Consider the following 14572-nt stretch of genomic DNA (forward strand, 5'->3'; position numbering starts at 1 on the left):
TCCTTTCTCCTTAGTGCAAACGCTCCACTCTCCCACTCTCCATTCCATCCCTCTCCTGTCTCCTTAATGCATAGTTACATAGTAGGTGAAGTTGAATAAAGACAATAGTCCATCCAGTTCAAACTGTGTAGTTGTGTGTGGCCGTAATCATCTCACATACCCCTGAATGTTCTGATCCTTGAGATGTACGTCTAAGAGTCTTTTGAAAGCCACCATACTTCCCGCAGAAACCACCTATTGTGGTAGAGAATTCCACAATCTTGTAGCTCTAACAGTAAAGAACCCCCCACGTTGCCTGAGGTTAAAACGCTTCTCCTCTAATCGCATTGTATGCCCTCGAGTCCTCATGCACTCCCTACGACTGAATAGCTTTTTTTCTATGCCGAGATCACCATTGAGATATTTATAAATTGCTATCATGTCCCCTCTCAGGCGTCTCTTCTCCAGGGAGAATAAATCAAGCGATTGCAGACGTAATAATTAAGGTCCTCCAATCCCCTAATTAGCTTAGTTGCCCCTCTCTGGATCCTCTCCAGCTCCAACACATCCCTCCTGAGGACTGGCGACCAGAACTGGACAGAATACTCCAGATGCGGTTGGACCAGAGTTTTATAAAGTGGAAGGATTATAGTCTTATCTCTGGAATACATCCATTTCTTTATGCATGCTAATATTCTGCTGGCTTTGGCAGCTGCCGCTTGACATAGCATGCTATTGCCTAGTCTATCATCTACCAAGACTCCCAGATCTTTCTCCATTTTTGATTCCCCCAAAGGCCCCCCCCCCCCCAACATGTATTGTGCTTTTATGTTTTTAGTCCCCAAGTGCAAAACCTTACACTTCTCCACATTAAACCTCATTTGCCATGTCTTAGGCCACTCTGTTATTTTGTCCAGGTCATTCTGTAGGATATCTGCTTCATGCTGTGCAGTTATTGCCCTTCCCAATTTTGTGTCATCTGCAAAAACTTATATAGAACTACTGATCCCGTCCTCAATGCTGTTTATGAATAAATTGAACAAGGTTGGTCCCAGGACTGAGCCTTGGGGCACCCCGCTTACCACCACCTCAGACCAGTCTGAGTATGCGCTGTTTATTACCACCCTTTGGACACGCCCTTTTAGCCAATTCCGTATCCAAGAGCAAACCCTGCGGTCGATACCTGCAGACCTTATTTTATAAATTAAGCGCTTGTGGGGAACTGTATCAAACGCCTTGGTGAAATCCAAGTACACCACATCCACTGGTCTGCCCCTATCTAGCTCACAGCTCACCTCCTCGTAGAATGTTAAGAGATTGGTTTGACAAGAACGCCCATTTGTAAACCCGTGCTGATTACTGCTGATGATGTTGTTGTCTTTAGCAAACTCTACGATATAGTCCCTTATCATCCCCTCCAGAAGTTTACATACTATCGATGTCAGACTGGCAGGCCTATAATTTCCCGGGATATGCCTCTGCCCCTTTTTTGAATATCGGAATCACGTTAGTTTTCCTCCAATCCCCTGGTACATCTCCTGTCATAATACTGTCAGCAAAGATCAGGAACAATGGTCTAGATATAACCTTACTGAGTTCTTTGAGTACTCTCGGATGTACGCCATCCGGCCTGGTGATTTGTTTGTGTTAAGTTTATCCAGCCTTTCCCTGATTTCACCCTCTGTTAGCCATAGTGGCAAGTCCTGTGTATTACTACTAACCATACAGTCATGATCAGTGTACCCCATACAGTCATGGTCAGTGTACCCCATACAGTCATGGTCAGTGTACCCCTCCGTTTCCTGTGTAAAGACTGACGAGAAAAAAAGTTCAGCGCGGTTGCCTTTTCAGTGTTCTCTGTAACCATCCTCCCATCATCGTTAATTATGTGTGCAATATGCTCTGCCCTAGCTTTTTTGCTGTTGATATATTTAAAGAATTTCTTTGGGTTCTTTTTACTATCCTCCGCTATTTGTCTCTCAAAGTTGATTTTAGCCATTTTGATTTCGTGTTTACTTTTCTTATTTGCCTCCTTGTATTGGTCGAAAGCCGATACTGTGCCCTCTGATTTATATTTCCTGAAGGCCATTTTTTTCCCCTTATAAGTTTTTTTCACATTACGGTTTAGCCAGCCAGGTTTGGCTTTGTCTCTTCTAAATTTATTTCCCATAGGAATGCACTGCAGGATGCATTTGTTTAATATGTTCCTAAAGCATTCCCATTTTTCCTCAGTGGTCAGTGATCCCAGGGTTTGGTCCCAGTTTACCCTTTCCATCAATGAGTACAATTTTGGAAAGTCTGCCCTTCTGAAGTTTAGGGTTCTTATGTTCCCCACTTGCCTTGTTATATTGTTATTTACGCTAAATGTGATCATCCTGTGATCGCTAGAGCCCAGGTAGTCCTGGACTCCTACCTCCGAGATTAGGTCTGGGTCCTTAGTAATCAATAGATCCAGGACTGCGTTTTCTCTAGTCGGAGAATCCACCAACTGTGACATGTAATTATCCTGTAAGGTTTCCATGAATTGACGGGCCTTCTGTGAGTGTGTAGTCCCCTCTTCCCAGTCAATGTCGGGATAATTGAAGTCCCCCAATATGATGACTGATCCCATGCATATGCTCCACTGCCCCGCTCTCCATTCCATCCATCTCCTGTCTCCTCAGCGCGCACACTCTACTCCCCTGCTCTCCACTCCACCCCTCTCCTGTCTCCTCAATGCGCACACTCCACTCCCCCCGCTCTCCATTCCATCCCTCTCCTGTCTCCTCAGTGCGCACGCTCCACTCCCCCCACACTCTATTCCACCCCCTCCTGTCTCCATAATGCACATGCTCCACTCCCCCGCTCTCCATCCCCTCCCTCTCCTGTCTCCTCAGTGCACATGCTCCACTCCCCCACACTCTATTCCATCCCTCTCCTGTCTCCTCAGTGCAGACACTCCACTCCCCCGCTCTCCATTCCATCCCTCTCCTGTCTCCTCAGTGCGCACACTCCACTCCTCCGCTCTTCATTACATCCATCTCCTGTCTCCTCAGTGCGCAGGCTCCACTCCCCCCACACTCTATTCCACCCCTCTCCTGTCTCCATAATGCACATGCTCCACTCTTCCGCTCTCCATTCCATCCCTCTCCTGTCTCCTCAGTGCACACGCTCCACTCCCCCACACTCTATTCCAACCCTCTCCTGTCTCCATAATGCACATGCTCCACTCTTCCGCTCTCCATTCCATCCCTCTCCTGTCTCCTCAGTGCACACGCTCCACTCCCCCACTCTCTATTCCATCCCTCTCCTGTCTCCATAGTGCACACACTCCACTCCCCCACACTCTATTCCATCCCTCTCCTGTCTCCATAGTGCACACACTCCACTCCCCCACACTCTATTCCATCCCTCTCCTGTCTCCTCAGTGCGTACGCTTCACTCCCCCACACTCTATTCCATCCCTCTCCTGTCTCCTCAGTGCGCACGCTCCACTCCCCCACACTCTATTCCATCCCTCTCCTGTCTCCATAGTGCACACACTCCACTCCCCTGCTCTCCATTCCATCCCTCTCCTGTCTCCTCAGTGCACACACTCCACTCCCCTGCTCTCTATTCCATCCCTCTCCTGTCTTCTTCTCAGTGCTCTCCATTCCTCCCTTCTTCTCTCTCCTTAGTACGCACACTCCACTCCTCCCTCCTCCTGTCTCCTCAGTGCGCACGCTCCACTCCCCCGCTCTCCACTCCACCCTTCTCCTGTCTCCTCCATGTAAATGCATAGCTCCCCTTTTCTTATGTTCTTATTCCCATCCACCCAGACATTTGAGGAAGCAGCGCAAAGGGATCTGGAGTTACAAAGCAGTGAAGATGTAAAAACAATAAATCATGCACATATATTTTTCTAAAACCATGTACTGGGTCATGTTGCCCTGTATGATCGGATTTACTGGATCATGTTGCCCTGTATGATCGGATTTACTGGGTCATGTTGCCCTGTATGATCGCATTTACTGGGTCATGTTGCCCATATGATCGGATATACTGGGTCATGTTGCCCCATATGATCGGATTTATGGTAAAATGGTAAAAATATTGGTGGGGATAGTACAACTTTAGGAAGTTCAGTGGAGTCACTTCTATGCTCACAGCCTGTTGTTTGGCCAATAAAGTAGCAGCCACACCCTTGAAATAACTCTCCGGTCTCAGGGAACCCCTGAAATAAATGACTATATCTACAACTCATTATACATTAGTGTGAGTGGGAAGAATGCTCAGTGTCAGTGGGAAGAATGCTCCTTACTCTTGTGGTCATTGGGAAGGATTTCCCCCCCTTACTGAGAGCTAAAAAGATCATTTGTGTCAGTGGGAACTTATCTGAGTGGCAAAAAATTGCTGAATTAACCCCTAGCAATCTCTAGAGGAACCCTAGGGATCCATGGAACCCTGGTTGAGAAACCTTGCACGTCATCAGTTGTGTTCACTTACCTCTCCCCTCCTTTCTCTGTCAGCATGTTTGCAGGGATGAATGGTTCTTCATAGATTTCTTCATTTAAATTGCATCAGTCATAGCCATTTTCTGTGATTGCAAGAATAAAATAAGGAAACTTTGAAATATAAACTATTTGTCCATCTATTTCTGAATAAAGCTCTGTAACCCTGGATTGGAGTACAGCATTTACCATTTGCTGTACCATATTTTGCTTTCCACTCTATGTAAGTCCCCTTTGGACTTGGAAGCAGCCAAGGGCTATGGATAAGGGGGTACCACCAGTCCTTACGGGGACCAGGCCAGCGGGGGACCCAGGCAGCAGGGTAAATCTAATGGGGGCAGGGAGGGTGATAAGTGCAGCGGGGGAATTACTGGAAACAATCCCCTGTATGGCTCCCTCTGCAGCAGCTGAAAGCTGGCTTCTTCTCCTCTCCCTCCTGCCAGCTTTCAGCTCCTGCAGAGGGAGCCGTACAGGGGATTGTTTCCAATAATTGCTGCACCGATTACCCTCCCTGTGCCCCATATGTTTCCCCCTACTGCCCATGCCTCCCTGTATGCCCCCACTCCCCCAGTGTTGCCGGCTTCCCTCCTCTCCTTCCTGACAGCAGCTGCAAACACACAATAGGATCCTTCAGAATGGGGGAAGGTTCCAGTAATTATGCTATATTTACCAGCCCCTTCCTTTCCTGAATGAACACAATGAGTGATTGGTACAGATCACTCACTGTGTTCATTCATAACTGAAGCATATAATGTTAGAGAATGGGTTGAGGCATTAAGGACTTTCATGGTACGGCATAACTGAAGCATATAATGTTAGAGAATGGGTTGGGGCATTAAGGACTTTCATGGTACGGCATAACTGAAGCATAGTAAACTGTGTTTATTGGGGAGGGGGGGGGGGGGATGTCAGATTGGCTGTATGGGGCACCATGGTTTCTAACAGCAGCCTTGAAGTAGCCAATATCTTATAAGAAGACATGACAGGGCCTGGTTTTGGCCTGAATTATTTTCTTAATCCAGTCTTAGCGGTCCCATTCTTATCAGCAGTTGCTCTAGAATGCAGCCACTGGTGTGCAGTAGGATGACTGACAGTGGTGCCAATGCGTCAGTCCTAGCACATAACACTTTTTTTTTTTTTTTAATCTAACTTTATGGAAATGTCACAAAGTGGCATTTCATTGGGTTCTTTTGGCTGCAGCACAGAGCAAGGTGGTGGATTGCATGTACTGAAAATATTTCAAGCCGTACTTTTCTCAGTGCACACAACGGTAACAGGGTGGTGTGAGCTGGCCGGATAGGAAACTTGGCATTTTGCATGGTAATACTATAAATAAATCTTCAGATTCCTGCCTAAGCCCAGTGGTGACTGGTCCTCTTTACATAACCCAGGTTTTGCATTTTTATTTTCTATGCTTGAAACTGGTAACTAAAGACTAAACCTCCCGCTCCAATTCTTTTATCTGCATCCTGCCGCCACAATTTTCCACGTACAGTAAGTCACATGAGTCTCTCTGCGTCTTTACCTGGGTGATTAGCAGTGCCGGGGTTATACAGAAACTGTGGGGCACGTGTTCTGACTGCAACTATTTATATCAGAATTTCAAGGAACTCTCAGCACTCGGGTCTTTAGCACCAGCTATATATATACGTCACCCAGAGAGTAGGCATCTTAAATGCAGCACAGAAATTAGACGGGGGAGAGATGGCCTTGTCATACTGACAGAGTGATTGAGGCTGGATTCGTAATACCAAAGACCGGGATAATAAAGAAGACGGGAATCTGACTTTTCTGGTAAATTTGATTTTTCTTTTTTTTTTTTTATTACATTATAAACAGTGATAGTCAGTCATCGAACAGCCATTAACAGTGTGTCTTACATGAATTACCAGAGCAGATGCTTGACTTTCAGCACTGATCTACTAAAGGAGTGTATTTTACATCATCTTGTTAAGATAAGAAGAAATACCTCTGCATTTTTTATTTAAGTTCCTAAAACCTGAAATCTGTTGCTATACTTCATAGTGAATTTTCCCTACTACCATATTTCTAACACTCGGGGCTGTTTCAGGTGTCCAAATGGAAAAATATATATATATATATATATATATCTATAGATATATATATATATAGATTAGATAGATAGATTTATATATATATATATATATATATATATATATATATATATATATATATATATATATATATACGGTATATATATATATATATAGTTCATATATTCAGTTCTAATTCGCTTAATACTACTTTTTTTTTTTTTTAACTTTATAGTTATGTTTTAGGATTAACTTTTTATTTATTTAGAAGCTACAAAATGTACTTGAATATGCTCTAAATCAAAAGTCAAAAACATAATTATATTGCTACTTACTTAATAATGCTACTTAATTATTATTGTAGTAATAATAAGAATGTTTTGTTTTTAATAATACTATTTTGTCGTAACAAAAAATATTTTTTTTGTAACAATAATTTAGCTAAAACAATAGCTAAAAACAGAATGCTGAATTTACTACTTTTATTATTATTATTATTTTATTTGTTTTTATTATTAGTATTATTATTATTACTTAAATGCTGCTGTTGTTTTATTATTATTGCATTTTCTATTATGTTATTGTTCCTAATATTGCTTTTTCCAAAAAATGTATTATTTTTTTTTAAACAAAAAATTTTCCTATCTTTCTGTCTGGTCTGTCTGTCTGTCTGATCTATCTGATCTATCTATCTGTTCTGTCTAGTCCGTACTTTAAAAAAATATAAATTAACAATTTTTAAGGGTCAATGTCATTTTCCAGTGATAATAATTGATTACTTGAACAAAATGTATATTTTAAGACAAATAACAAAAATAAAATGAGTCTCTAAAATGCCAACCTATTATAAGTGATAACTGATTGTGTGATTATTTTTTTTGCTGACATTGTACCTGCTATCCATTGAAACAGCGTCCTATAGAATAGGCTTGGAATGTGTATCTTATTTATACGCACAACTCTGTATTGTCTTTATCCTTTGCCTGTCTCTACTGAAAGTAAAAGTATTTAAAACAAAATAAAAATACTCATGGCAGTCCTCTGCAAGGCTCTTGTGTACCTGTCTGTTAACTGCCAACCTGCAACAGTTGTGGGCCCTAAACAGCTTATAGAACTGGGTATGTGCAGAAGATGTAAAGTGCCTTGCAGAATATTTTTCCAATGTTTTGGCTAGTTAAGTTAAAAAGAGTTGCTGTGTTTACAACAAAACGTTTCTGGTGACATCTTTGGTTTTGTTCTCAAGGATCTCCAGTGGTCAGTGCTCAAAGACATTAATCATGCCCGGGTGTTCCTCCTGTGACAAAATTTCCATTGCTGGGTCCATTGTCCGGAAGCCCACCATGCACCGATACATCAGCACCAAAGTCCTGCTGGCCGAAGGAGAGGACAACCCATTTACTAAACATTGCCGCAGCTATGAGGAGACGTACAGGGTAAGGAGCTGCCATGCAGAATGTTAATTGGACTAATTACATAAAGATGACCTGTTACTTTCATCATCTCTATATCTAAACTTTTAATTATTTGATATCTCCATCAATCAGGATCATTTGCAAGAAATAACATTTTCTAGTCTAATTTATTGATCAAAATGTCAGTCTTGAGAGATGCCTCTTTTGATGGCTTTTGTGGTTGAGGTTCTGAAATAAGTTGTTCATTTAGGGACTTCCCTACTACTCATGTATATTGGCTTTCTGCTTTTCCCTTTCAAACCTAACTCTCCCCATAACCCTAATCCTTCCCTATGACCCCAACACTAACACTAACCCTCCTTCTAACTGTCATACTAACCCTTCCGATAACCCCAACACTAACCATCCTTGTAACTGTCATACTAAACCCAACACCAAACTCTGTATCCCTAATATTAATCCTTCTTGTAATCTTCATGCTAACACTAACATAACCCTCCTTGAAACGTTCATACTTATCCTAATGCTAAACTCTGTTATCCTAACTTTACCAATCTTGCAGCTATCCTACTACCCCTAACCCTCCTATTGAACCTAACACTAATCCTAACATGAACTTTCCCTGTGACTGTCATTCTAAAATTCCCTGTAATCTCAACACTAACCCTCCCTGTAGCCCCAACAGAATCCCTGTAATCTCAACACTAACCCTCCCAGGAGCCCCAACAGACTCCCTGTAATCTCAACACTAACCCTCCCTGTATCCTCAACAGACTCCCTGTATCCTCAACACTAACCTTCCCTGTAGCCCCAACAGACTCCCTGTAACCTCAACACTAACCCTCCCTGTAACCTCAACACTAACCTTCCCTGTATTCTCAACACTAACCCTCCCTGTATCCTCAACACTAACCCTCCCTGTATCCTCAACACTAACCATCCCTGTAACCCCAACAGACTCCCTGTAATCTCAACACTAACCCTCCCTGTAGCCCCAACACTAGGACTCCCTGTAGCCTTAACACTAACCCTCCCTGTATCCTCAACACTAACCCTCCCTGTATCCGCAACACTAAGACTCCCTGTAACCTAAACACTAACCCTCCCTGTATCCTCAACACTAACCCTCCCTGTAGCCCCAACACTAAGACTCCCTGTATTCTCAACACTAACCCTCCCTGTATCCTCAACTCTAACCCTCCCTGTATCCTCAACACTAACCCTCCCTGTATCCTCAACACTAACCCTCCCTGTATTCTCAACACTAACCTTCCCTGTATCCTCAACACTAACCCTCCCTGTATTCTCAACACTAACCCTCCCTGTATCCTCTACACTAACCCTCCCTGTATCCTCAACATTTACCCTTCCTGTATCCTCAACACTAACCCTCCCTGTATCCTCAACAGACTCCCTGTATCCTCAACACTAACCCTCCCTGTATCCTCAACACTAACCCTCCCTGTATCCTCAACACTAACCCTCCCTGTAGCCCCAACAGACTCCCTGTAATCTTAACACTAACCCTCCCTGTAGCCCCAACACTAAGACTTCCTGTAACCTCAACACTAACCCTCCTGGTATTATCAACACTAACCTTCCCTGTAGCCCCAACAGACTCCCTGTAATCTCAACACAACCCTCCCTGTAGCCCCCAACACTAAGACTCCCTGTAACCTCAACACTAACCCTCCCTGTATCCTCAACACTAACCCTCCCTGTATCCTCAACACAACCCTCCCTGTATCCTCAACACTAACCTTCCCTGTATCCTCAACACTAACCTTCCCTGTAATCTTAACACTAACCTTCCCTGTATCCTCCACACTAACCCTTCCTGTAGCCCCAACACTAGACCTTCCTGTAATATCAATACAAACCCTCCCTGTAATCTCAACACTAACCCTCTCTGTAGCCCCAACAGTAAGACTCCCTGTATCCTCAACACTAATCTTCCCTGTAACCTCAACACTAACCCTCCCTGTAACCTCAACATTAACACTCCCTGTATCCTCAACACTAACCCTTCCTGTATCCTCAACCAGGGCTTTTATTCTCAGAAAATAGGTGCAGGATCCCAGCCATGACCCCCCAAAACTCCTCTCCATCAAATAGTGGGGGGGGGGTCAAACTTCACTAACAATGGAAGAGTCTTAAAGCGGTATTAAGATTCAGGAGTGCATTACATACAGAGTGCAGAGTTTGGGGGGTGTTACACATAGAATACAGAGTTCAGGGGTGCGCTAGATGCAAAGTTCAGGGGTGCGCTTTTTACATAGTGCAGAGTTTAGGGGTGTGCTGCATACAGAGTTCAGGGGTGCACTACACATAGAGTGAAGAGTTTAGCCTTCTTCCACAGCTGCTTACCTCTGCATCTTCTATCCTCATCTGACTTTCATCCCTCTTCAGCTCTGACCTCTGCATGCCACCCCGCTCTCCATTCCCTTCATCTTCTCCCTCCTTCCTTAAAATCTCCACCATCTTCCACATGTCTTACTTGTGTTGCTGTGTTAAGCTGAAGCACCCAGCTGTCTCTACTACCTCCCTGCACACTGTAGGTGGCTCTGCCTGTCGCATTGCAGGAAGATCATCCAGTGGGGGTGTCGGGATCTGCACTGCGCCGCAGGCACCTGCATCTACCTTGTCCCCATCCTGCACTCAGAGGGAAGGCGCTCAGGAGATCAGATCTGTGGGAGCCATTTGGAGGCAAGCTGTCACATGTAAACATAGAAGCCAGATTTCTGTGTTTACAAGTGGTAGTGGTGAGCAGGGAGCAGAGGGTCTGAGCCAGAGGTGGTGGAACTGAGTTGCACAAAAGAGGCATGGAGTCCCGTCCCCCCAAATCCCTACAGGAACCTTCGATCTGGCATAGATTTTGAGGGGAACCCCATGCCAAAATGTAACAAAAAAATGTGTGGGCCCATATCTTCCCAAAAGCCGTACCAGACCCTTATTTGAGCATGCAGCCTTGCAGGCTTGGAAAGGGAACACCCCCTCCTGAGCCATACCAGGCCACATGCCCTCATGGGGGGGGGGCTGTGGGTTAGATGGGGCTCAGCACCACTCACTCCCATGCACCTTGTCACCATGTTGTTGGGTTCAACCCCCCACCCCCCGATCCCAGCCCCCCCCCCCCCTGTACGTGAATAAGTATGGGGCGTCTAAAACTGCATTTTTTTTTTTGAGTCCTTTATTAAAAACAAAATCAATGTCCCCCGAAGTAAATTCAGCATCAATCAGGATGGACGTTACAGGTCTGAACCTTATGCTGGCTCCCGCCGTCTGACAGCTCTGCTGCCTCCCTAACCAAGAGGTGGGGGCAACTGATGTTGTTGGGATCGGGTTCACATGTGCAGTGCAAATTTCAGGTCCGTTTTCACTGCGAATTTCCAAAGTTGCTGTTCAGCTGCGATTTTGATACCGTTCTGATGCAAATTTTAGGAGTGGATGGATGTCGGCATCCTTAACAATAGCTGGGGTTTAAGAAATGGGCCAGCAAGCTGGCCGCTGCATCTTTATCAACCGATGACTCATTAGCTGTCGGCTGAATGTAATCCAAAGATTTGCTGGCAATACAATTTGAGAAAAACCCCTTCAGGTCTGGTATGGATTTTGAGGGGAGCCCTATGGCTACATTAATAAAAAAAATGGTGTGTGGGTCCCCCCCAAAATCCACACCAGACCTTTATCTAAGCATGCAATCTGGCAGGCTAGGAAAGGGGGGGGGGGGGGGCGATTTGCGTTGATTCTGATTTCCTTATTTTATACTTATTCACTGCTGCGTGTGCACTTTCACTTTGGCACTTTTGTCATTTTGAAGATTGATGATTTTAAAGTATTATTGAGTTGCTTCTATTATCTATTTTATATAAGATATTTATGGTTCACCGATTTTCGAGTTTCTACGTTGATTTTCTACCTCTCTTTTTTTACATTTGTTGTATGTGGTGACACTACAAAATTAGCTGCAGATTTCTGGTGCTCCATTTTTCTTTTCTTTTTTTCTTTTCCGCCTCCTTCTCTCCATTTGGTAGCGCATAGGTTTACTTTTACATATATGCCCACATATGTCCTACTCCAAAAAGTGTGGAACAAGGTCAAGCAACTGCAGGCAGTACAGCGCTTTACCATTTACAGCCCTATCCAGTGCTGTATCTTGGCCTAGGCTGAGAAGGCCCAGGCCTAGGGCAGCACTTTGCAGGGGGGCAGCAAAAAATCTGCACCCCACACGATAAAACAAAAACAGCCTCCTCCTGGCTCCCACAGGAAAAGGGTCCCTGCCAGCTTGCGCTACACTTTTAGTATAGTGCCAGTCTTATGGGGGGAATTGGGCCAGAGGGCAGGATCCAGGAGGCAAATCAGTCTGGTGCTCCTATAAAGCGGTCACACTGCTACCTGCCGGTATGATAATACCGGCCGGTCAGGACATTGGAACTGACTGCAGGCCGCCGTCCACACATAATACAACTGGCCCGAAGGCTGCCAATGCTAATAAGTGTGGCACTGCAGCCTAATGCTCCACCTACCCTCCTCCACCCCCAGGTATGGCAGGCATCATGTCAATAATATCATTTCATTTCTTTAAACATCCTTGTCCTTGAGCGAGCGTACTGAATTACATCATATACAATATGTCACTGGGTTAGTAAGATTACTCCTATTTGGACTTGTGTTTGCTGCCACTGATTATTTCACCTATTTATATAATAACTCTGGACTTCCTATTCATTATACAAATAAGTGAAATAAACCTAAGATTACAATCAGTGGCACCAAAGTCCAAATATCTTATAAGAAAGGAGTAATCTTACTAATCCAGTGACATAACTCTGTACTAATGGGCACTGATAAGGCTGCACTGATGGCCAATAATGAGGTGGTACTGATAAGCTGCACTGATATGTTGCACTGTTGGGCAGCACTGATATGCTGCACTGATGGGCGCTAATAGGCTGCACTGATGGGCACTGATATGCTGCACTGATGGGCACTGATATGCTGCACTGATGGCCACTGATGAGGTGGCAATGGTGGGTACTGATAAACTGCACTGATGGGCACTGATGAGGCTGCACTGACAGGCATGAGGCAGCACTGATAAGCTTCACTGATCGGGCTGCACTGATATGCTGCCCTGATGGGCACTGATGGCCACTGATGAGGCTGCGCTGATGGCAACTGATGAGATGGCACTAATAAGCTGCACTGATGGGCACTAATATGATGCACTGATAGGCTGCACTAATGGGCACTGATCGGCTGCACTGGTGAACACTGATGGGGCTGTACTGATGGCCACTGATAAGGCTGCACTGATATGCTAGACTGATGAGGCTGCACTGATGGGCAGAAATGAGGCTGCATTGATGGCCACTGATGGGGCTGTACTGATGGCCACTGATGAGGCCGCACTGATATCAGTACAGCCCCATCAGTGGTCATCAATGAAGCCTAATCAGTGCAGCACATCAGTGCTGCCTTATCAGTGCAGCCTCATTAGTGACCATCAGTGCCCATCAGTGTAGCATATCAGTGCCCATCAGTGCAGCCTCATCAGTTAGTCTGATGAGGCTGCACTGATGGGCAGTAATAAGGCTGCACTGATGGGCACTGATGAGGCTGAACTTATGGAAACTGATGAGGCTGCACTGATGGGCACTGGTGGACTGTGGTTGTAGTCTATGGTTTGCAGATGACAGGGCGGGTCATAAACTGGAAGGGGTGTGGCATTTACAGGAAGGGTGGATCATATTTAAATTAGGGGGTGCCCAAGTTTAGTCAGGTCTAGGGCAGCACAAAACCTAAATACACCACTGGCCCTATCTGGGATAACAAGACTTACCTTAAACTAGCTAAGATTCCGCAGGGGGCCAGGTGGCGCGCATTGGGCATCAAATATTTCGGTCCGGGACTCTTCTGTCCTTCCCGGATCTCCAGAGCCAGTTTCAGTTGCCCTCGCACATGGCCTATTACTACTGTATCTACAGTTGGCACACGCTGTACGAGCTCAGGGCGAGTCAGCCTCATGGGAACTCTCCCCCACACCGATATTTCATGTTATTCAGAACACCGCTACCACAAAGGAGTTTATCTCTCAGGGATATCTTATGCTACCTGTCCAAGTATTTGGAGGCGCACCCTTAATAAGTCTCCAATTTTCCCATTTGTACTTACTACTGCGTGCTCATTACACACCGGTCCGGCTTCAGAGGATGGGTGGGCTAGCCGACCCACTATGTGCCAAGTGCAGGCACGCCCCAGGGGATCTTATTCATCTTCTGTGGTGCTGCCCGAAGCTGCATCGTTATTGGACTGAAGTTTTGCACACACTCAACCGAGGTTGAGCGGAGGAAGCGACTAGACTCCCTTTCTCTAGAGCCTTCTTTCAGGCCTGGAAGGTACTACTTCAGTTTTGGAAATCAGAAAATTCTCCTTCGGTTAAAAGGTGGGTGGCCACGATGGGGGATATGCTTATCCTGGAGAAGTAGATTTATCAACATAGGGGTAGGCCCCAAAAGTTTGAAAAACTGTGGTCTCCTTGGCTGGATACCCCTGGGATGTCTCCCGGGTAGCTCGTAAAGCAGCGGCTTTTACAGAGAGTGCCGGGTGACTGGGGTGATGGGTGTTCCCGGCTGTGGTTGTATGGTACCCTACACTT

General features: G+C 45.2%; 1 protein-coding gene across 2 annotated transcripts in view; it reads left to right on the forward strand.

Moving 5' to 3' along the window:
- RNF207 (ring finger protein 207) overlaps positions 1 to 14572 on the forward strand; it is a gene marked incomplete at its 5' end in the record, with an annotated part of 137641 nt that overhangs the window by 76927 nt on the left and 46142 nt on the right. For both annotated transcript variants that reach the window (XM_082273313.1, XM_082273314.1), the window contains one exon: positions 7746 to 7935. In XM_082273313.1, the coding sequence (XP_082129439.1) occupies positions 7746 to 7935 (190 nt within the window). The remainder of the gene's footprint in view (positions 1 to 7745; positions 7936 to 14572) is intronic.

The sequence above is a fragment of the Pelophylax lessonae genome (genome assembly GCF_965119305.1).
Source record: "Pelophylax lessonae genome assembly, chromosome: 12".
Taxonomy (NCBI): Eukaryota; Metazoa; Chordata; class Amphibia; order Anura; family Ranidae; genus Pelophylax; species Pelophylax lessonae.